Consider the following 23,801-nt stretch of genomic DNA (forward strand, 5'->3'; position numbering starts at 1 on the left):
AAGCTGACCATGTCAGCATGAGAGTGGCACGTGCGATTGATCACAAAGACCAATGAATGATGAGACATTCTGCGTTCAACGTTTGGGAAACTCTCGCCTTGTTACAACAACAATGATGATGATGACACGTTGTCCTGTGGCCTCATGTGCGGCATTGCGTGTGTTCCGCCGCTCTCACCTGGTCTGTCAAAGACAAAGTTCCCCCGTGTAGCCTTAACATACTTTAGAGGCAAGTGCTACAAGCGAGCACCTGTGAAGGCCGGCACGGCACACGAGGGGGTGGGTGTGGCAAGCACCACGCCCGGACGCCTTTGTCTCTCCAGCGACGATGTTTACACACTGCACCAGGAACTCGTTTGAGACTGAGTCGACAGTAACCACAACAACTATCAATGACCATCAACAACAACCACCTCAACAGCAACCACCACCAGCAGCCCGCGATCAGCAACCACCATCAGCACAAACTACCACAACAGCACTAACAACCACCAGCTATAAACCAAAGCCGCTTTTAATCACCAAAAACTGTAATCATTACCAACAACCACTACCAATGTCAACAACCACCACTAACCACAACAACCATCAATGGTCACCAACAACAATTACATCTATAACCATCACCACCAACAGATAGCAACCACCGCTACCTATAACGTCAACCACTACCACGAACAATAACAAAACACCAACAACCACCAATAAAACAACCACCATCAACACAACAACCACCACCATCTACCACCAATAAAACAACAAAAACTTTCAGCCACCACCAATAAAACAACCACATCCAACACAATGACAACCACCAATCAACACCAACAACCACTACCAATAAAACAACCACCACAAACCGATAACAGTATCTTTCATCGTCAACTACCACCAACTACAGCAACAACTTTCAGCCACCACCAATAAAACAACCACATCCAACACAATGACAACCACCAGTCAACACCAACAACCACTACCAATAAAACAACCACCACAAACCGATAACAGTATCTTTCATCGTCAACTACCACCAACTACAGCAACAACCGCCAATACGACCAACATCACGCATGCACCATCATCGCACGCCTATATAGGGCACCGGTGGGGGTCTCTAACGAATTCAAATCACAGCCGAGCACGAGGTGCACGCAGCGGCGTTGCTGGTTGGATGGCTCGCACGAGCACACGGAACACGAGCCACGTGACCCGGGACTCGGAGAACGAGCCACGTGACCCGGAACTGGGAGAACGAGCCACGTGACCCGGAACTGGGAGAACGGGCCACGTGACTGTTACGTCACTGCGTCGTCACGACAACCAACTCGCGCGCTCACGACGACGGATCTCCAGGCTGTGTCCAGGCAGGCCTCAACTCTGGTCCCGTTCGTGGTTGACGTGCGAATTGATTGGAGAGGCAAAACTTAATTGGTGTTAGAACACAACGGGAGGGATACAACAACATTACCTCGTCACCACTGTTGGAGAGAAGTCCCGTTTTGGAAAGAAAAAGCGGTAAGCGACCCTACTTGTACTACTACTACACTGGGCTTGTAGTGAGTGACTCGGGGAAAGAGCCTCCTTGATATTACAGACATAATCATAGCACCTAGAGTAATCATAGCACATAGAATAATCGTTATAGACTAATCATAGCACCTAGAGTAATCATAGCACATAGAATAATCATAGTAGAGTAATCATAGCATGTAGAGTAATCTATAGCACGCAGCGTAATCATAGTGTATGAATAATAGCACGTAGAGTAATCATAGCACGTACAATAATCATAGCACATTAAATCATTATAGGGCGCAAAGTAATCATAGCACATCATAACACGTAGAATAATCATAGCACGTAGAGTATTCATAGCACATAGCATAATCATAGCACATAGAATAATCATCGCTGGTTGGGTGGCGCACAGAGAACGGGGGTCACGTGACCCGCGCTTACGACGACGATCTCGAGGCAGGGCTCACTCTGGTCCCGTTCGTGGTTGACATGCGAACTGATTGGAGAGCCAAGCGCGTTGTGACAACGATAGACTGTAATTTGAAGGTACAACGATTATAAGAGGCGTGGCTGCTTTGTCTTGGGTGAGCTGCCTTTGAACAACTGCCAAATCACCTTATTCGGAGTGTTAAGTCCAGCAAAGCACAATCATGATAGAATGTGGGAAATAAAAATGCAAAGTTACGGGAAAATTATTGCGATAGTCAATAAGATCGTGAAAATAACCTTATCATTCAGAACTAAAGTCAGAATCTTTCTTTTTACTGGAGGAATCCGATGAGCTATGAAGCTCTTTCCCACAGATGTTCAGCAGGGGCAAAGTACAGGTAAAGCAAACAATCACCCAAATCATACAAATGAAACTAAACCATCCCCATCCTACCAGGCAAAGCCCACGAAGCTATTAACTTATTTTTCAGAAGCGCCATGGCTAGCACAAATGATAGCTCAACAAAGTGGCTCATCATTTGGACATCGATAGCGGTGGCAATGGGCAGAGAGGCTGGGGAATGTGGAATGTGCGGCACGCCTCACGCCTGCACAGAGGAGGAGTTCAGGGCCGTGAGCAAGGAAGCACTCTATCTGCTACTGTTACTGCTGCTGTTACTACTGCTGCTCCGCCTCCTGCTGCTCCACCTGCTCCTGCTGCTGCTGCCCCTGCTTCTGCTGCTGCTCCTGCTGCTCCTGCTGCTGCTCCGCCTCCTGCTGTTTCTGCTGCTCCACCTGCTGCTACTGCTGCTGCTCCTGCTGCTGCTGCCCCTGCTTCTGCTGCTGCTGCTTCTGCTGCACGGTTTGGCTGCTGCAAGGCCTCTCATTGGGGAGTCGTTCTCCTCACTAAGACATTTCCATTCTAGATTTGAAGCTTTCGTGACTGCAAGGATTCATACTCTTTGGTTTTATTCGCTAAAGTCACGTAGGTAAAACAAATTAAAATAAAATGAAACTTGCGCTGCCTCCGAAACGTCGTGTTTTAATTGTTTATTTTATTTTAATTTGTTTTACCTACGTGACTTTACCGAATGAAACCAAAGAGTACATTTCCATTCCTCGCCTTGCTGCCAGTGACGGATTTGGTTTGATGGGGGCGTGCACGCTGTTATTGTTTTGAGTGCCCACCCTCTTTCTAAGATTCATCTCCTTCCCTATACTGGTTTAATACCATCACCACGGACCCTTGCCCAATGCCAACGCTCCACTGTTATTTATAACTGGTCGTATCGGTTCTGGTCTTTTTACGTGAACTACGAATCGTAGCGCGAAAACGTAAACACGCCACGTAACTGCATTTGGTGATGTTTTGGCTTTGATTACCAAATTTAGCAATCTTGTTTACCGTAACGCAAGCGCTTTACATCTTTTATGACCATAAAGTTCTACAGGGACTCCTCTACTGAGGAAAATTCGACTTAGAGATACGAACAAACCTGTCTGTACATCCAGTTTGCCTGTTCGGACCGAAAGTCGTAAATTAAACCGCCGCGCAATAGATGGCATTGGTGGCATCTGCTGAACTTGAAGAACCAGTGGCACCTATGTTTATAGGAGATTATACAACTTTTAAAGCTATTCTCTTATTTAGTGTACATGTCGTACAAAACGTTCGAAACCGACAGGAGTAAGTTGGACTTACGAACAAATCAACTTACGAACACACCTCTGGATTCTGACTCGTTTGTAAGTAGAGGAGCCCCTGTATTTCAAAAATGGCCCACGTTAATGGGTGCCTGCTTCACTGGAACAACGAGTAAAGGTCGAGTCGCTAAACGTGACCCCTTCTCTCGCTCCCCAGGCCATGGCTCCCCAGCGCTCCTCGTGCCTCGTGACCGCAGTGCTGCCAACGCTGCTGCTACTGCTGCTCGTCGCCCGCCCGTGCGAGCCGTGCTTCAAGTGCACGGAAGCCATCGCGGTGCCCCTGAAAGCGCTGCTGAACAGGATGGAGATCGACAGGCCCTTCATTCGCACGAAGACGTACAAGGGCGTGCAGAATATTATCTCCAAGCTGCTGGGAGAACATTCCAAGCGCTTGATCTGTGAGTCACCCTTTTTACTTTCATTTCATCTTTTTTACTCTTTATATTTACCAACTGAGGACCACTGAGCTATATAGTTATTTTTCAGAAGCAACCTGGCTAGCACAAGTGATGGCTCAACACAGTGCCTCATCACGGGGAAATTTATAGCAGCCAAATATTCTAAGCGTGTGATGTTGATTCTAAATGTGGAGGGAAAAACCAGAGAATCCGGAGAAAAATCCACGCGACCACGGGGAGAGCGTCACGTATGCTCCAAATATACAGGTGTCAGGGTTCGGGATTGAACTGACAACCTCCTGCATACCAGGCGAGGGAGTTAACATCTCCTAGCCCCCGCAACGTGCTCGTTTCCTCATCGAGGTGCAGTACGAGGGCAGCCTGTGTCTCGGCACGTCACATCAACTGACAGGCCGAGAGGCATGCGGTGCAAAGAGTAAATATTTCATCAGTTTAACACGTAGGAGGCTTTTGCGACCAATATCATCCATAGTAGAGGTTTTTGGGTTAGATCGTGTGAATATAAATGTGTCGTTAAACCCGCCACCACCCGACACAGCCAATTATCAAGGTTTGTCAATGTTGTGGGTTTACTCTCCAACACACCGGTGTGCTATACTAGTGACGAATTGGCCACGTTCTGTTTACGTGACAACCCCTTACTAATTGGCTGTATCGGGTGGTGGCGGGTTGAACGACGTATTTATATTTACACGATATACCCCAAAACCTCTATTATGAGTATATATGTACACACACAAGTGTCTGAGATGTGTCTGCAATAAAGCTGTAAGACACGTATCTGAGAGATGATGGAAATGTATGCTCGAGATAGTGGATGTGTTAAAAATGTAATTTAGTCCAGATCTGTATGCAATGCATGTGTTAGACAGAAGAGGAATGTAAGATGTATTCAGATGAGCTGGAAGTGAAACAGAATAGAGATGAGAGGTATTCAGAAGACATTGGAGGATGAATATGCGTTTCAGAATATATGCAATGCCCACCGCAACAATCAGGGACGACTCGAAGACTTATCTTTCAACTCGGCGCGGCTTTCGTGACAACTCCACAACGATTCGTGAATGAGTGGCGTGCATCACCACCATCACTGTGGAGCCTAACACTGAACATTAAACTCCGCACACACCGCCCAGTCACTGCCACCAACTCTCCTCTCCGTCCACGTGGCCTCTCGGCCGTGTGGCTGTCCCCCTGCCCTCCCCCTTCGCCCCAGGAGGCCTCCCCTGTAAACGCCGCCCGCCGCCCGGGCGGCTCATGCAGGAGGTCGGGGGTTCGATCCCGACTCTAACGTCTGCTGTATATTTGGAGTTTGCGTCTCTCTCTCTCTCGCTCCATGTGGCCGCGTGGATTTTTCTCTTTTTACCTCCACGTTGAGAAACGTGCTTCCGAGTATTTGGATGAGAGAAGTGTCCACGCGATAAGTACACTCCGTTGAGCTATCACTTGTGGCCAGGTCCGCTTCTGAAGATAAGCTGCGTAGCTCATTGGGCCTTGCCTGACAAAATAAAAAGTTTTACATTTGGGGCCGTCCATAAATGACGTCACGCACCTGGGGGGGGGTTAGACACTTGTGACGAAGAGGGGGGGGGTTGAGAAATGTGACGTCACATCAAAATGCGCAACTTTAAATAAATATAGACAACACGTTCTACTTAATAAAATAGACTTTTTAATAAACGTTTTCTCCTACAACATCAGAGTGCAGCGCCACATTAAATACGCACTACAATGACAATAGTTCAAAGCGATATGAAGCATGTTTTATTTTGGGGGTGGGGCAGAGCTTTGTGACGTCATGTTTGAGGGGGGGGTCTGACTTTTTGAGACGTCGTGTGACGACGGGGGGGTGGGGGGGGGGTCAATCGTCCAAAATCTCGTGACGTCATTTATGGACGGCCCCTTTCCTTCTCCTCGCTCGCTCTCCCCCCTCCATTGGTCCTACCTCTTCTCTCCCCTCGCACCGCCCTCTCGCCTCCACACCACTCCCCCCGTCCCTTCCCCCTGTTGTATTCCTACACTGGCCGTGTCCTCGCACTAACACCCATCACGCTGCCCCCTGTCGTCTGCACATCCACCGGCCCCCTCTGGCCATTCGCACCCCCCCCCCCCCAGGGCTTTCCATTCCCCTCTCATCCACCGACTGTCCGCCGGAGATCGTTTAGCTCGGCTCGACCGCTCACGGCCTCGAGTGACCTCGTCCCTCCCCTGCTATTTCCTGCATACAGGATCGGAATATTTATTTATACTGGAGGAATCCGATGAGCTATGAAGCTCTTTTTCACAGATGCACAGTCACCGTGCCCCTACTCCTGCCCTCTGCTGGCTCCACACCCCGGTCTCTTAGATGTTCCATGCGCCGACTCGCTTAGGTGATTACATTTACATATTATGAGAAAATTTGGAGAGATGTTAATTTCGAAGAGAAGAGAGATACAGTCATCAAGAGAGTTATAAGATTATTTACATTTGTAGCCAGGTATGAAAGAACGATAAGAATTAGAGGCAGCACCGTATTTTCCTTACAGTATAACCCGCGGGGTATACCACTTTTTACAAACAAAACAAGACCCTGCGGGGTATATGGAGGTGCGGGCTATCTGAAATTTGTTTTACACAAAACGTTATTTTTGCGGGGTATATGCGTATGCGGGCTATACGCGTATGCGAGCTATATGTGGGAAAATACGGTATTTAGAGAAATATAAGACGTAGGTGAGAAGCATTCAATATAAATGCACAGAGGTATAATTACGATGCATTTGTCCTTTGTCTCTTTGCATTTGATTGTCTCATCCTGCGTACATCATGCGTCTCTATCTCTGTGCCTGTCTCTTATCTGCGTGTATCCATGTGTCTCTCTCTGTGTCTCTATGAGCCCATCTGTTTGTGTGTCTCTCTATAACTGTTTCTGCTTGAGTGTCTGTGTGTGTGTCTATATCTCCATGTCTCTCTGTCTCTATGAGCCCGTCTCTCTATAACTGTTGTTCAGTGAGTCTCTGTGTGTGTCTGTCTCTCTGTGTCTCTATGAGCCCATCTGTTTGTGTGTCTCTCTATAACTGTTTCTGCTTGAGTGTCTGAGTGTGTGTCTGTATCTCCATGTCTCTCTCTGTGTCTCTATGAGCCCATCTGTTTGTGTGTCTCTCTATAAATGTCTCTCTGTGAGTGTCTGTGTGTGTGTCTGTATCTCCATGTCTCTCTCTCCGTGTCTCTATGAGCCCATCTGTTTGTGTCTTTATAACTGTCTCTCTGTCAGTCGCTGTGCGTGTCTGTCTCTCCATGTCTCTCTGTAACTGTCTCTCTGTGAGTCTCTTGTCTTTCTGTCTCCGTGTCTCTCTGTGTCTCTATGAGCCCGTCATTCTGTTTCTCTATAACTGTCTCTCTGTGAGTACGCGCTCTTTGTCGGTGCGTCTGTGTTGTTCACCGTCTTGTGGATTCGGAAAAGGCTGGCCGTGTTAACTGGAACGCTCTGTGTCCGTGCGTGCATGTTGTTCACCGTCTTGTAGATTTGTACGAGCAGGTGGAGCAAACCATGGGCTCCAAGTTTGTGGAGATGAACAACAGAATTGGAGACGGTACGTGCATTCGGACTCGAGGGGCATGTCAGCGGGCTGACTCGCACGCTCTCGGCAGAAGTTGTTTCAGCAGCCTAGCTCAAGAGAACGCAAACAAACCGATACTTTGCTCCACAGTTTTCCAGGATTTTTGGAGAGAAAACAAATCCAACACCTGAATATGTTGTCTAACAAATGAGCAGCGTGATGCTACGGTGTAATGGTTTGTACACTATATAACTTGCAATCTCGTGGTCCCCTGTTAACTCCCTCGCCTGGTATGAAGGAGGTTGTGGGTTCGATCCTGACCCTAACGACTGTATATAATGGTCGCGAAAGCCTACGTGTATATTTGGAGTTCGCATGTCTCTCTCTCTCTCCCCGTAGTCGCATGGATTTTTCTCCGGGTCCTCCGGTTTTTCCCTCCATATTTAGAGACATGCGTTGAGAGTATTTGGCTGCTATACATTTCCACTTGGTAAACTGCTTCGTTGGGCTATCATTTGTGGCCAGGTCGCTTCTGAAAAATAGCTATTTAGCTCAGTGGGCCTTACCTGGTAAAAAAAAATAGTAAAATAAAAAACATCGTTCTCCGTCATGGCAGTTGAAACATCCGTGCAAGTTTCTGATATATATACCTTGCAATTTCATATTCATGAGCATCTAAATTCAACCAGGCTGTTGTTAGCCAAACGCAGCACCGCAAAATCCATCGTTGTACTGATCTCCTATGCTCCAATGTCCAGCCCCCACCACTGACTCCAACCCACAACGACCAGCATGGTGAAATAACCTCCATGACGAGTACGGCATGGGGAAACCCTCATCCATCAGTGGATTGAGACAAAAAAGCGATCTACGTGTAGCAATGCAAGAGCATATGAAGACAGTGTACCCAACAAAGGGGTATAATGTGTGTGTGCTCGTGGGTGTATTGACCATTGGCACAGCAGGGAGTACAGCTGGTGCATCTACCAGTCGTCTCAAGTCAGCCAGCCCATGGCACCTAGGTCTGTCCCGAGACCTCTTGTCGGCGGGCCTTCGACACGGCACGTGGCCTCAGTGCACCTGGCCTGGCACAGGCGCCCTGGTGACGTCACCGCCACTTAGTGGCGAATGGCGGGTGTTGCTATCGGTGTTGCCCATTGTGTGGGGAGCGGTAGCGTAGCGGATAGCGCACTGCGCTACGAACCCGGCGACCAGAGTTTGATTCTAGCTCACAGCCAACACCAGTGGTGGTTATCTGAGCTGGTCCTGGGTCTCCCCTAGGTCGACTCAGCCTCAGATGAGTCGACCTTGGGTGTGTAAACATCGCCACTGGGAAGACAAAGGTGGTCGGGCGTGGTGCTGGCGACACACCATCCGATGTGCCGTGCCGGCCTTCATAGGTGCTACTCGCTAACAGCGCTTGCCCGAACAGTCTGTTAAAGCTATGCGGGGGATCTTTGTCTTTGTTGCCCATTGTCAGATTGATTTGAATATCCAAAAACGGCCCTAGCTATATTTTGGATGATCTTACTCTTTTTTTGACACTTTTAGTTGATAAATACGTAAGTGGAAATGAAATGTTTGTGTCATTTACTGGCCTGTAAAAGAAACCTGCATCGTTTGACGTCACTTTTGTAAGCACAAAGGTACTACGTAATTACCTCAAATCAATGATCTGAAAGTAAAAAAAGGATCGTCAATTTGTTTTACAAATCCTAACATCGACAACGTTGAACTCTGAAATATACAGGCCTACTGTATTTGTGTGAGAGAAGAGACGGTTAGCCGTGAGTGTTGCTACTCACGCTAAAGACTGAAAATTGCACGCATATAGTGGGTGTTGTGACGGTTAACTTGAACGAAAAGTTTGACTACATGAAAGTAACCAGGGCCTAGATCGCTACGAATTAAAACTGCATTCAAAGTAATGACGGCGAACATCGTGGATAGCAAATCGGTTAATTTAATACAAATACAGTAATGCCATTAATACATTTGAATACCTCCCCACCCTCCATGACAATGTGGAACGATTCAATGACACAATTGGTGGCTAGGAGATGTTAACTACCTCGCCGGGTATACAGGAGGTCGAGGGTTCGATCCCTACCCTAATGCTTTTATATTTGGAGTTTGCATGTCTCTTCCTGCGGTCGTGCGGATTTTCTCCAGGTCCTCCAGTTTTCCCCTTCACATTTAGAATCAACATCACGCGTTTAGAGTATTCGGCTGCTATAAATGTCCACGTGATACGCCACTTCATTGGGCCATCACTTGTGGTCAGGTCGCTTCTGAAAAAGAGCGACATAGGTCGGTGGGCTTTACCTGGTGAAATAAAACATAGTTTTAGTAGTTTAGTTGAGCATTACAGCAAGACCTGAGTTTGATTCCCAACATGTGCACCTCTCTGCGCGCAGTTTGTTCTACGCCTGTTCTGCATGGGTTTCTGCCCAGGTCCCTAATGTCCTCCCATAGCAAAAAAAAACATTACTGGTATTGGCCAAACACCCGAATGCTGATCAATTATCTGCAAAATAAACAATTTGGATTTCTCAAAGCAAGATCACCCTCTTCCGTAAAAATACGGCATAACTCTCCGGAAAAGTCTTAACATTGTTGAGGATTTCCTGGCCCAACGAGAATTATAAAATATTTATTAAATATTTATTTGATAATTGCAGTCATGTTCGTGGCAACTCGTGGTTTCAAGAGTCACGTGAACCCGTGACTCAATGTAAATCGAAAGGGATACACCATGGGCTCATACACGAGTGATTCGTTGCACGTATCGTGAGCTTAAGACCCAACGGTTAATCATTCCACCCCTGGTATCTAAACACGTGATGTCTGTTGGTCGCACCTTCAATGCTGTCTCGGTTTGTTTATGATGTGCGCTTCGCACAACTCCGTATCAGCATAAACACAAACACTGCCGTTTTTTACGTGCTTGATCACTCCTGCCTTGTTAACTATGTATTGGTTCTGTCATTCACAGTTTCCGGTCAGCTGAGTCAAAAACACTATGCCAGTAAGTGTGGGGACAAACATTGAGCCTGACTGTGGGAAATTCAGTTTTGATTTGTTTTGAGAGATCCGACTGGTTGCTTTTTGCTATGCTTGGGAATATTTCATCTCTCAGTGCGCCGTAGACTCTTGTAATATTTTCACAAAAACTATTCAAAAGATAACCCCAAAAAAAAAACTAACCACCCAGCTGTTATCAATACCAAAACCCAGAATTATATCATTCTGGGGCAAAACTGGAAAATAAATATATATTAAAGTAATTTTTACTTAATAAAGGTACACTATTTTGGGTAGACATTTAAATATGTCTACAAAAAATATTGTGTGTGCCTCAAAAAGCACAATAGTGGTATAATTGGTTATGAAATTCTCGTAATCCAAGAAATTAGCCTGCCGATGGTGGCCATACATTGCTGTATTCCAGCACTGTGGAGGCAGCGAGGGTTGGTGGACCGCACACAGATGTTACGGAACTCCCTGACTGTGGGCGTCGAGGTGCTGCTATACCCTGGCTTGCCAGGAGAAGGCGCGACAAGAAAAATATGTTCTCCACCTTTTCCACCTGTACATTGCATGTGTTGTTAAGCCAACACCATCTGACACAGACAATTAGTAAGGTTTGTCACGTAAACAAAACGTGCCAATTAGTTACTACTTCAGCACACCGGTGTGTTGGAGAGTAAAGGCACACCATTTACAATTTGAGTACGACGTTTCGCTGGTAATTACAACCAGCTTAATCGGGCGATTAATATTTACGTGATTTAACCCCCCCCAAAAAACACGTTTATTATTAATCATTTTCATTAATGCAACAGGATTTGTATGATGAGCCAAATAATGCTGGCAGATCTACAGGATGGCCCAATAGTTAATTTCCCGAAATATAAATACGAAATTAATTTCTCACTAAACTAATTTAGACCACCTTGTACAATAATGTTCATTATTTACCAAAGAAATCCTGACTGAGTCTCAAAACTCCTCTTCAGGAGGGTCCCGCTGCATGAGGATGTTTTGGCGATGTTAATTTTTTCACGAATGAGAGTTTGGGATTCATGTGAGAGGACACCAGAGAACTCTACAGGCTGTGATCAGGAGCCAGAAACACACACCTGCCTGGTTCGGAAGGTGTTCTGCAAAATGTTTTAAAGGGATAATTGAATGATATAACAAAATCAATTATTTACAGGGCCAGATTAAGGTTCTTGTAGGCCCTGGGCACTTCTGTTTCGTAGGCCTTCAGTGACAACTTTCTACAGTTGCTACTGCTGCTGCCCCATGTTACTGCTACCGCCGCTTTCACTCCGCTTGTTTCGCACGGTACTTCGTCCAGGTGCTGTACAGACGTCATTACTGATACGCGTATTATTTAGTATGTGCCCTAAATTGATGGGAGCGTGCTGCGTGCCACAGATAACATTGACGTGACGTTGCCTCTTTGTACACTGTGCCTATCCTTGCTATACAAATATATTTATTCAAGAAGATATCCTGGTTACATTTTATTTTTTATAATACATACAAACAAAAAACGTGGTAAGAATGTGTCTTCGTAAGCCCTTTAGTTTTTGTAGGCCCTTAAGTATTTGTAGGCACTGGGCACAGTGCCTACTGTACCTACTGTTCCGATTGGATAATATGGCCCTGATGATTTATCGTCGAGACACGAATAAGCAAAATGAAACAGGTTGCATGTAACTATAAAGACATTGCTGGCATCCTTTTAATGGCTTGCAATATTTATGACGTTTTGGAAACTGTCGTGATGAATGCAAATGTGGGCCACCGTCACAGAAGTGTGACCAGTTCCTGGAGCTGAAAGCTGTCATCTGTAAAAAATTAATGCAAGTACAATGGACAGACATGTACAGGGGCAATCATGAAGCAATATTTTAAAAGTCTTTGCACTATACAGTAATACCTTGGATTGCGAGCATAATTCGTTCCAGAAACGTGCTCGTAATCCAAAGCACTCGTATATCAAAGCGAATTTCCCCAAAAGGAAATAATGGAAACTCAGATGATTCGTTCCACAACCCCAAGAATATTCAAGTAAAAATTATTAATGCCAAAAACCCTTTTATATTTTTCCTATTTTAATTTCATATAAAGTTATCAAATTTATTAATTTAATTTAATCATGGCTGGTGTGAGGGAGACGAGAGAGAGGAGAGGAGGAGGGTTATTGTGTAGGACGACTTTCACCGTCACTAACGGAATCACTGGCATCTGTTGGCTCACTGGAATCTTTTTATTTTTCTGCGACTTTAACAAGGAACCTATCCAATGACATTTGCTTTTGCCTCCTTTTGAGGATTTCATGGGGGCATTGTTGCAGTACAGTTACTAAAGAACAGTCACTACACTTGGACAAAAATAACAAAAATGCTTTACGCACACACACGTGGTCACAACACTATACTGTAGTAAACACTATAGTACTGTAGTAAACAGTATACACGTGGTCACAACTATAGTACTGTAGTAAACAGTATACACGTGGTCACAACACTATAGTACTGTAGTAAACAGTATACACGTGGTCACAACACTATAGTACTGTAGTAAACAGTACACACGTGGTCACAACACTATAGTACTGTAGTAAACAGTATACACGTGGTCACAACACTATAGTACTGTAGTAAACAGTATACACGTGGTCACAACACTATAGTAAACAGTATACACGTGATCACAACACTATAGTACTATAGTAAACAGTATACACGTGGTCACAACACTATAGTACTGTAGTAAACAGTACACACGTGGTCACAACACTATAGTACTGTAGTAAATAGTATACACGTGGTCACAACACTATAGTACTGTAGTAATCAGTACACACGTGGTCACAACACTATACTGTAGTAAACACTATAGTACTATAGTAAACAGTATACGCTCGCACGGATGTTGACTATACGAGTGAGGCACGCCGACTGAGACCGAGCATGGGAGACGATTACCCACAATCCCACAGCGAAAGAGAGAGAAGAACCATCGGCTCAGTAGTGATCACCTGACGCTCGGCAGACAAAGCGTATACGTACACTACTCGTATTGCAAGACCTCGCTCGTTTATCGAATTAATATTTATTTAAAGTTTTTGCTCGTATTGCAAAACACTCGCAGACCAAGTGACTCGCAATCCAAGGTTTTACTGTATTTACAAATTGTTCACTCGTTTTTTTCTCTCTCTCTCTCTCTCATGGCAGTCTACTGGAGAGAACTCATCAAGTTATGGAAGGATTTTCAGGAAGCTTTGAAGAGTAAGTCCTGCCCATTGCACCCTCACACCCAGCGCGACGCAAACATCAATCGTTGTCTTCCTCCTCCCTCCTGCTCACATGAGCAGTGTTGAGAATACCGGTGTCTAACACGTTACCGTGGTGGGGACGAGACTAACCATAGTACGGCATTGTTGATGCTTCACGAACCTGCATCAAGCTAACACCTGTCCCCTCCCACTTGCTCTTGTGCGCGGTACAGATTTGTAACTTTAACTCTTAATGTGTCCATCCATAAGAGGTTTTCGTTTGGTATAGGATCATTATTATTAATACAGCGGTATAATTAGCTGTCGCCTGATGAGGCTAGTTGTAATTACCGGCGAAACGTCGTACTCGAATTGTAGATGTTGTGGGTTTACTCTTCAACACACCGGTTATTGCTGAACTAGTAACTGACATGTTTGTTTACGTGACAAACCTTACTAATTAGCTGTGTTGGGTGGTGCTGGTGGTGGGAGTAACGACACATTTATATTCACACGATCTAACCCAGAAAACCTCATGTATATTGGTCGCGAAAGCCCACATGTTAAACTTAATGTATCCATGCTCGCTTCCTTGTGACCCTAATGCAAGTTTGTCAAATCTTTCTTCCTCTGTCCACCGAGCGGTAGGCATGGGGACACACCATAATCAGTCGATCAGCACGTCCAATACGGTGTGGCAAAGTGTGGATATTCCTGTCTCTGGCCACCTTGGAAGAGTAGACCAAATACTCTGTAGACGGGATCTCTGTACCTCGAGTGGAGGCCCTTTAGCCAGCAGTGGCATGAGCAGGACACTTTCACCCTTACCTGGTTACACTCCCTGCTGTGTGTGGTGGTGATGTATGGGATTTGTGACTGTGTTGTTAAGCAACTAATGCGAATATAATTTAACTTACCGTTACGTTTTGTCCTTTCCTTTTTGTTTTTCAGCTTCGAAGGAACCGTCATGCCCTGTCTGTGGTAAGATTGTGTACACCTGTATATATGTTGGCGATTCTGTAAGACGGTATGGGTGCCATGACTGCGTCTTTATCAGCTTATCACATGAGACAGTATGCATACGTGTGTGCGCGTGTGTGCGTGTGTGTATGTGTCTGGGGTGCGGTAGCTTAGTGGTTAGCGCATTGCGCTGCGAACCTGGCGATCCGAGTTCGATTCTCGCTCACGGCCAACACCAGTGATGATGATCTGAACCAGTCCTGGGCCTCCCCTAGGTTGACTCCCCCTGGTCTGCCGTGCCGGCCTTCATAGGTGCTCGAACTTTGTATTTGTGTATGTGCGTGTGCGCATGTGTGCATGTGCCCGTGTGCGTGGACAATTTATGAGGCCAAAAAGGTCCGAGCGTTATTCCGGAAATGTGAGCGAGCGCTACCGACTGTCGGCTTCAGCATCACGCTCGTTCAAGCACGTCAACGACGACGTCACCATGCGCTTGATAATGGCGCTTGCCCAACATTCTAACATTGTCATGACAAATGTTTACTTTTGAATGCAACACTTTCCCCCCGGCTTTTATCTGGAAAACCTGCACCAACTTCACATGTACAGGCTAAACCTGCTGACAATTGACCAAATACAGTTGATCCTCGATTATCCGGCAGCTTCCCACATTATCAGAATCAGAATCAGAAAGGGTTTTATTCGCCATGTAAGTTCACACCGACACGGAATTTACTTTGGCAGGATGGTGCATACATTCAACATATAGGAATCTAAAATCTTAAATAAGTTTTAAACAAGTCTTACTATAATAAGGGTTAAAAGTCTAACACTAAGGGGCTGAAGTATATAAAATAAAATAAATATCGATTATAAAATAGCTTTAAGATATAATTTAAAAATACAAATAGGGAAACATAGTTAATATCAGCAACGTGTCGTTATGTAGATCAAATGTTAAAAACAGTGTTAGCCCTTGGCCTTGTTTAACAGGCCAGCAGCAGATGGGAAGAAACTGTTTTTATGGCGTGAGGTTTTGGTCCTGATGGACCGAAGCCTTCTGCCGGAGGGGAGTAGCTGAAACAGAGAGTGTCCAGGGTGGGAGAAATCGGCCATAATCTTCCTCGCTCGCCGATTTGGCAAAATCCCTCCAGAGGCACCGTTTGGCGTGACAAAAAAGGTAGCTATGCTTGATTTCATTGTGAAATATCATATACTGTACATGATACAGTACATACATACAACTTAAACAATGAAAATGCTTCATGTGTATACTCCAGTCTTCGAGATTAGAGTGGTAAGTACGGTACAGTAAATAGTCATTTTTTTATTAGGATTTTTATTTTAGAGTAGGATATTTATGCAAATGTTATGTAGTAAACAAATTTTAAACGCAAAAGCACATGTACAACACCGAAAAACACAGCGTGCAAAAATAAGCAATTTTAAATAGTGATTTGATTATCCGGCGTTTTTGAAAACCCGGCGCCCCCTGCCCCCCGAAGCCACCGGACAATCGATGATCTACTGTAATATTCTAACTGAATAATATAATAAAGGATTACCTGAAAGTAAAGCCCAATTTTAACGAAGTCGTGGCATGACGGCAGCACAGCAACGTATCGAGGAGTCAACTCGTGTTGAACTCTTGAGTGTTCTCAACTCACGTGCAGGCACAGTCTCCAAGTGCGCTTGTTTCCTGCCAAACGGTCTTGCGTGGAATTGGCCAAACGTCTAAATGTAGGGCCCTGCTCAACAACAGTTTTGTTTTTAGTCTTATCCTGAACGTACCAGACTGCTTGGAGTCATCACATGTCGCTTATTTCGACCTTAAACTCGCTCACCGTGTTCTAAATGCAATTGCTTGACACACTCGACTGGGCAAGTAAACGCTTATCATTCTTATCGTGTGGGTGTCGCGGCGGTCTGAGTTTGATCGCTGGTCATGCGTAATGTCACAGGTGGGTGACATCCAAACCGATCCTGATGCCACGACCGAAACCTAATCCTCCCCACGGTCACCAACTCACATTGAACGGTGTGACGAGTAAATGGTCAAACCACGTGACCGACATTCCTGCAGGAAATGTACGTGTCTAGTTCGTTGTCCTTCTTCCTGCACCTCCCGATTAGCACGGTTGGCTATGTACGGTGCGAAAGCAGTTCAACATGCGTACAAATTGGTTTCATATTTTTATCTCTATTTGAGAAAAAAAGCGAATAAAGTCAATCAAAAAGGTGATGAATGGAACTTCGTAGCGTTTACATTTGCCCCTACTGAAAATGCACGTGACATCTGGTTCCATCACGTGAACTTTCGTGACCCCAATATTCCCTGCAATCTGCAGACATCAACAGCCTTTTAACTCCGTCCATGTGTTTTTTTGTCCGCAGAACCCACGTATGTATCTGCCCTGCGCTGCGAATCCTGCCAGAAAGAGAATAAGGAAGTCTGCCTGTCTTATTGCGAACGTACGTCATCCTGGAGTTATAACGTCAGGAATGCCTCACTGCGTGCAATTTATATCACTCCTAAAATATGACTCTCGTAAAATCTGTCGCGTTGTCCTTGCAATCCAAGTATGATGAATCGAAGTATTCATTTTACTCATTAACATCGATGCATCGTTCCATGCATGTGCAATGCCTTGAGATGCTCAATTTGCATAACTAGGCAGGGGTAGAGCAACAAGCAGAAACATTGTAGGAACATATTCTTGGTTCATATTCTTGGTTCTTTTGGTAAAGTCACGTTGAAGGGAAACAATAAAATAATAAAATATATATCAAAAAAATTCTTGGTTCTTTCGTTAAAGTCACGTAGAAGGGAAACAAAATAATAATTAAATATGTTATATTTTTATTATTTTATTGTTTCCCTTCTACGCGACTTTACCGAAAGAACCAAGAATATGAATCCCTGCAGTCACGAAAGCTTCAAATCAAAATTGTAGGAACAATGAATTTCGCTCACACTGTGGTGACGTCAGCGCAGTAACATTCAAAAAAAGTGTCACCATGTCATTACTAAGTCTCCATATCAAGCCGAGTAAAAAAGACAATACACTTTACAGGCACTTCGTTGTCTTCTGAATTGTTTTCCTGGTGCACTCTGGGCATTATTGTCAGGAGGCAGAGAAACCCTTCAAAAATGTCACAGCAGAGTAACCTCACGAGTGTGAGAATGGCCAAAAAAGATTTGCTCACAACTTCTGCATGGGGCCCTTCAAGCAGCTCTGTCCAGAGTGCTGCTGCCGGCTCGTATCACCCGACGCTTCTGCCTTCTTAAACATTGCTGATGTTTGTGTTTAGTTTGTTGTCCTTCCCCCCCCTGCCCGCCGCACCTCTGATTAGCACGGTGGCTACATTACGGTGTGAAAGAAGTTCAACGTAGATACAGCCATTGCACATTGCTGCCAGGGATACGTCTAAATTCACTCTGCTAGGTTTTTACAAAAAGCAATGATGTAAAAATGTTCGAGGATTTTTTTTAAAGTCTGTAAACGTCACTAACTCACCTGCGCGTGTATGCATGTATGTGTTACAGGAAGTGGGGAGCGGTAGTGTAGCGGTTAGCGCGCTGCGCTATGAACCCGGCGACCCGAGTTCTATTCCCACTCACGGCCAAAACCTGTGACGATTATCTGAACCGGTCCCGGGCCTCCTCTAGATCGACTCAGCCTCAAATGAGTACCTGGTGCGGTGTGTAAACATTGCCACTAGGGAGACGAAGGCGGTCGGGCGTGGTGCTGGCCACCCACCCCCTCGTGTACCGTTACCGGCCTTCATAGGTGCTCGCTAACAGCACTTGCCCCGACAGTCTGTTAAGGCTACACGGGGGACCTTTATCTTTGTCTTTGTGTTACAGGAACTATTTTGGAAAAGCAACGGCGAGCACCTTTGGAGGTTCTGGACGACGTCGATCCCGACGTCATCCCAGAGCCAGACTACGACCCTGAGTTTGAGCCCACGAAGACCAGCGTGATTGCACTGATCGTGGTCGTGCCAGCCATGCTATGCTTAATCGTCTTCTGCATCGGTGAGCCTTTAGCTTGTTCCTCCAGATAGCAGAGCCGTTTTTAACAACAAGTAGAGTCCTCTGCAGATCATCGTAGGAGATGTGTATATGTTGAATTTCTTTCACACATTTCCGTAGCCAACAGTGCTAATCGGAGGGGCGGGGTAAAGGACACCAAACTAAACACAACAACGAGCAGTTTCTAAAGAAATTAGTTTTCAATCTCTTAAGATCTAGAGAGACACAGAGACACGTTTACAAACACTTTGAGAGACACGAAGGACACAGACAGCTATAGACACGGACAGTGTCAGACACGTACAAAGATACACGCGGAAAGATGCAGGCAGAGATTGACCCGGAGAAAAGCCCACACATGCACAAATAGATAACTACAGATACTTACATGCATGTGCATTTAGTGGCTCACACTAACCCGTTTACTCCCTTGTCCCCTTTTATGTTCAGTAATGTGCTTCACGCGAAATAAAAAATCAACGACTGCCCCCGACGTGGAAAAGGGATTGGACGCTGCGGAAGAGCAGAACCGACAGGAGCCCGATGTGAAGATGCCTGGGCATCCAACGAAGCCTGCCCGGGATAATCAAACCAAAAAAGCCGGCGCGCACAAAGCATCCCGCGATGGACCAAAGAAAGAAAGGCCACGCAAATGAAAGAGCGGGCAGTCCCCCGACTTACGAACGGGTTCCTTATTCCTGAGGCCTGTTCAAAAGTCAAACTGTTCGGGTTCACAAATAAAGACAGATACACACATGCGCGCACACTCACTTTCACACACACACACATATGCTGGAGTTTGCAGGGATTGTGTGGTGCCACGGCCTCGAAGCCACTCTGCAAACTCCGCGGCCACACACTGAATACACACACAGACAGCGCACACACGTAGTGTCCTGGCGTGGGATTGCTTGGCACAACGGGTTTTAATCCGAAGGGTTCCTATGAGGAAAGTCCCACGGTTTCCCGGTGCCAGGGGATTGGCCGACCCTCGCAGGACAAGTCACATCGCGGTGCCCCTGAGTTGGCTTAATAGTGTATGGGCGCACAAAGATTACCGGGCCAGCCGCGATGAGTCATACACGACATCTGGGAAGCCGGGGTGGAAAAAGCGAGAAAGGCAGTGTGTATTCGCCACTCATTCGCCACTACGAGGCCGTGTTAGGCAAGGCTTTCTCGTCCTCTTCCCTCCGCCTCTCACAGCGTCCGTGTGACGCCGCGAGTACGGCTACCAGGTAAATGGTAGGACGCTTGGGTGAGCAGGAGCGCAGACGGCAGTAGGCCTAGGCTTTTCTCGCAAGATACTCCCCCCGGTAGTGCCGACTGGGCAGCTTTAAGGGATTGTGGTTTGCGCCGAGAATAAAAAGTTAGCACAGACCGTCGATGGTGTGGTGTCTGCAATTTCTGTGTGGAGCGACTGCGTGTGCAAGCCGAGTCCTCGGTGGCGGTGGGGGAACATGCGGCGAGAGTGAACGCGGGGTGGTGACTGCGGGATCGTCACCATGTCTTGCGCGAGTGAGGTAATCGCTCAGGTGTGAGCGCGCTCGCAGGTAATAGCGCGCTCCGCGGCCCCTCTAATAGTGACAGCTGTGGTGTGCACGGGCATGTATTTTAGCCCCGTGTGGCTCCGAGGCCAGCAGCGCGAGCATCGGGGGCCCCCGTCACTCGCTCAGCGGGGGCCTGGCGGGAGTTGACCGACGCGGTGGAGGAAGGAGCCCAACAGGTGGACGTCGTGCCCCACCTACCCGGGGAGGGTGGCAGGGTGGACGTCAGGGTGGACGTCGTGCCCCACCTGCCTGGCGAGGGTGGCAGGGTGGACGTCGTGCCCCACCTACCCGGGGAGGGTGGCAGGGTGGACGTCAGGGTGGACGTCGCGCCCCACCTGCCCGGCGAGGGTGGCAGGGTGGACGTCAGGGTGGACGTCGTGCCCCACCTACCCGGGGAGGGTGGCAGGGTGGACGTCGTGACCCACCTGCCCGGCGAGGGTGGCAGGGTGGACGTCAGGGTGGAGGTCAGGGTGGACGTCGGGCCCCACAATCGCTACCTGTGACCTTGCTTGCCCGCTGTCTTCCTTTATGTGTTTAGATCAGGGGTCGGGAACCTATGGCTCGCGAGCCAGATGTGGCTCTTTTGATGATTGCATATGGCTCGCAGATAAAACAAAATATTCTCACTTGTTTTAATCCATCCATCGATTTTTCACTGCGCATGTCCTGTTCAGGGCTGCAGGAGCAATTGTCCATTATTTTAATTGGATGATACTGGCCTACGTTTGCCGTTGCTGGGTAAAACAGGTAAACGCCCCCTTTTGAATCAGTCTGAGACTGCGTCTGCTCGGTCATTAGCTCAAAGCTAACCCTTCGACGAAGAAGATGGCGAAAAGAAAAAAAGACGACGAGTATCGTACATTTCAGGACGAATGGACCGAAGAATTCGCCTTTGTGGAGAGAGCGGGTTCTGCGGTGTGTCTAATTTGCAATGACAAAATTACATCGTTGAAACGGTCGAATGTAAAGCGGCACTTCGACACGCGCCACGCTACCTTTGCATCAAAATACCCTGCGGGAGACAGCAGAAAGAAAGCGTGCCAAGAGCTTCTGAGCAGGGTGCAAGCTAGCCAGCAGCAACTCCGCGTATGGACCCGGCAAGGTGACTATAATTCGGCTAGCTTTGCTGGTTCTTTAGCAATAGTGAGGAACGGAAAACCATTCACAGATGGCGAGTATGCTAAAACGTTCATGCTGGATGTAGCCAATGAACTTTTTGATGATCTTCCGAACAAAGACAAGATAATCAAACGGATACAAGACATGCCTCTGTCGGCAAGAACTGTTCATGATCGTACCATCGTGATGGCAAACAAAGTGGAGGAAACGCAAGTGAAGGACATAAATGCAGCGCCGTTCTTTTCTCTGGCTTTGGATGAGTCAACAGACGTGAGCCATTTGTCGCAGTTCAGCGTGATTGCAAGATATGCTGTTGGTGACACACTGCGCGAAGAAAGTCTTGCTGTTCTGCCATTAAAAGGGTCCACAAGAGGTGAGGATTTATTCAAGTCTTTCATGGAGTTTGCTCAAGAAAAAAGTCTAACTATGGATAAACTTCTCTCAGTGTGTACTGATGGTGCTCCGTGTATGGTGGGGAAAAACAAAGGATTTGTGGCGCTTCTCCGTGAACATGAAAATAGACCCATCCTAAGTTTCCATTGCATTATACACCAGGAGGCACTTTGTGCTCAGATGTGTGACAGGCAGTTTGGCGAAGTGATGTCGCTGGTCATTCGTGTGATCAACTTTATTGTTGCCCGAGCCTTAAATGATCGCCAGTTTAAAACACTGCTGGATGAAGTTGTAAATAACTATCCTGGTCTGCTTTTGCACAGCAATGTGCGTTGGTTGTCAAGAGGGAAGGTGCTTAGCCGTTTTGCGGCTTGCCTGAACGAAATCCGGACTTTCCTTGAAATGAAAGGCGTCGGGCATCCTGAGCTAGCCGACACCGAGTGGCTCCTCAAGTTTTACTATCTCGTAGATCTGACTGAACATCTGAACCAGCTCAACGTGAAAATGCAAGGCATTGGAAATACAGTGTTATCCCTTCAACAAGCTGTATTTGCTTTTGAAAACAAGCTGGAGCTTTTCATCACGGATCTTGAAACAGGTCGTTTACTACATTTTGAAAAACTGAGCCAATTTAAAGATGCATGCACAGCAAGTGAGCCCATTCAAAACCTTGATCTCCACCAGCTAGCTGGCTGCACATCCAGTCTCCTACAGTCCTTCAAAGCACGCTTTGGAGAATTTCGTGAGCACACTCGTCTTTTTAAGTTCATCACCCATCCAAACGAGTGTTCACTGAACACAGCCGACCTGAATTACATCCCTGGTGTCTCCGTCAGAGATTTTGAAGCAGAAGTGGCTGACCTGAAGGCCTCAGACATGTGGGTGAATAAGTTCAAGTCACTGAATGAAGATTTGGAAAGAATCACACGACAGAAAGCGGAGTTGGCGAGCAAGCACATGTGGACAGAAATGAAAAAACTCCAACCCGAAGACCAGCTGATTCTCAAAACTTGGAACGCGCTTCCTGTCACATACCACACACTGCAGCGTGTGAGTATTGCTGTATTGACCATGTTTGGATCTACGTACGCATGTGAGCAGTCATTCTCACATCTTAAAAACATCAAGTCCAACCTACGATCACGTTTAACGGATGAAAGCCTCAACGCTTGCATGAAGCTTAACCTCACCAAGTACCAACCCGACTACAAAGACATCAGCAAATCCATGCAGCACCAGAAGTCGCATTAATGGTGAGTGTTATAACAACATTATTTAAAAGAATAAATTCAGAGGCTTATTATACTGACATTTAGTTGAATTCACTTTTAAAATATATTATATGGCTCTCACTGAAATAAATTTCCAATTTTTTTGCTTTCATGGCTCTCTTAGTCAAAAAGGTTCCCGACCCCTGGTTTAGATGGTAGGGTGCCATTTTTGTTCACGTAGTGAAGCACTCTGTATAGGCATCTGATAGTAAATTATTGGCATTGTTTATTTTTGTGATTCTGCTATGTTAACTCATAAGATTTTTACATTGCTCTTTTTGACATTTTTTCCCCCAGTCTTAGTTTGAATTTGACATTGAATTTGTGATGTGACTACTAGCTAATTAAGTGCTAAATTACTGCACGGGACGGTTATCCACTTATGTACTGGTTCCGTTCCTCAGACCCGTTCGCATCCGGAACTGTTCGTAAGTTGTAACGCAATCATGTACCTACAATATTTAAATGTACATATAGGACAGTTTTACAAAATATGTTAAAGTTCACCAAAAGGTAAGCATTGTGAAACTCAATACTTTAATAATACTGAAAAGTAAATGAAACATTA

General features: G+C 46.2%; 1 protein-coding gene across 2 annotated transcripts; it reads left to right on the plus strand.

Moving 5' to 3' along the window:
- Positions 1–1,241: 1,241 nt before the first annotated feature.
- Positions 1,242–20,285, plus strand: LOC116938956 (uncharacterized). Of its 2 annotated transcripts, XM_076069334.1 has the most exons (9): positions 1,265–1,518; positions 3,812–4,052; positions 7,580–7,648; positions 10,611–10,643; positions 13,867–13,920; positions 14,859–14,888; positions 17,262–17,339; positions 18,736–18,906; positions 19,354–20,285. In XM_076069334.1, the coding sequence occupies exons 2-9, from the start codon at positions 3,815–3,817 to the stop codon at positions 19,557–19,559; spliced, it is 879 nt and encodes a 292-aa protein (XP_075925449.1). In that variant the 5' UTR covers positions 1,265–1,518; positions 3,812–3,814; the 3' UTR covers positions 19,560–20,285. The 2 variants fall into 2 exon arrangements, with proteins under 2 accessions (XP_075925450.1, XP_075925449.1); XM_076069335.1 differs by lacking the exon at positions 10,611–10,643 and having other exon boundaries at positions 1,242–1,518.
- Positions 20,286–23,801: the final 3,516 nt, after the last annotated feature.

The sequence above is a fragment of the Petromyzon marinus genome, chromosome 24 (genome assembly GCF_048934315.1).
Source record: "Petromyzon marinus isolate PM22_M1 ecotype Great Lakes invasive population chromosome 24, UKy_Petmar_22M1.pri1.0, whole genome shotgun sequence".
NCBI lineage: Eukaryota > Metazoa > Chordata > Hyperoartia > Petromyzontiformes > Petromyzontidae > Petromyzon > Petromyzon marinus.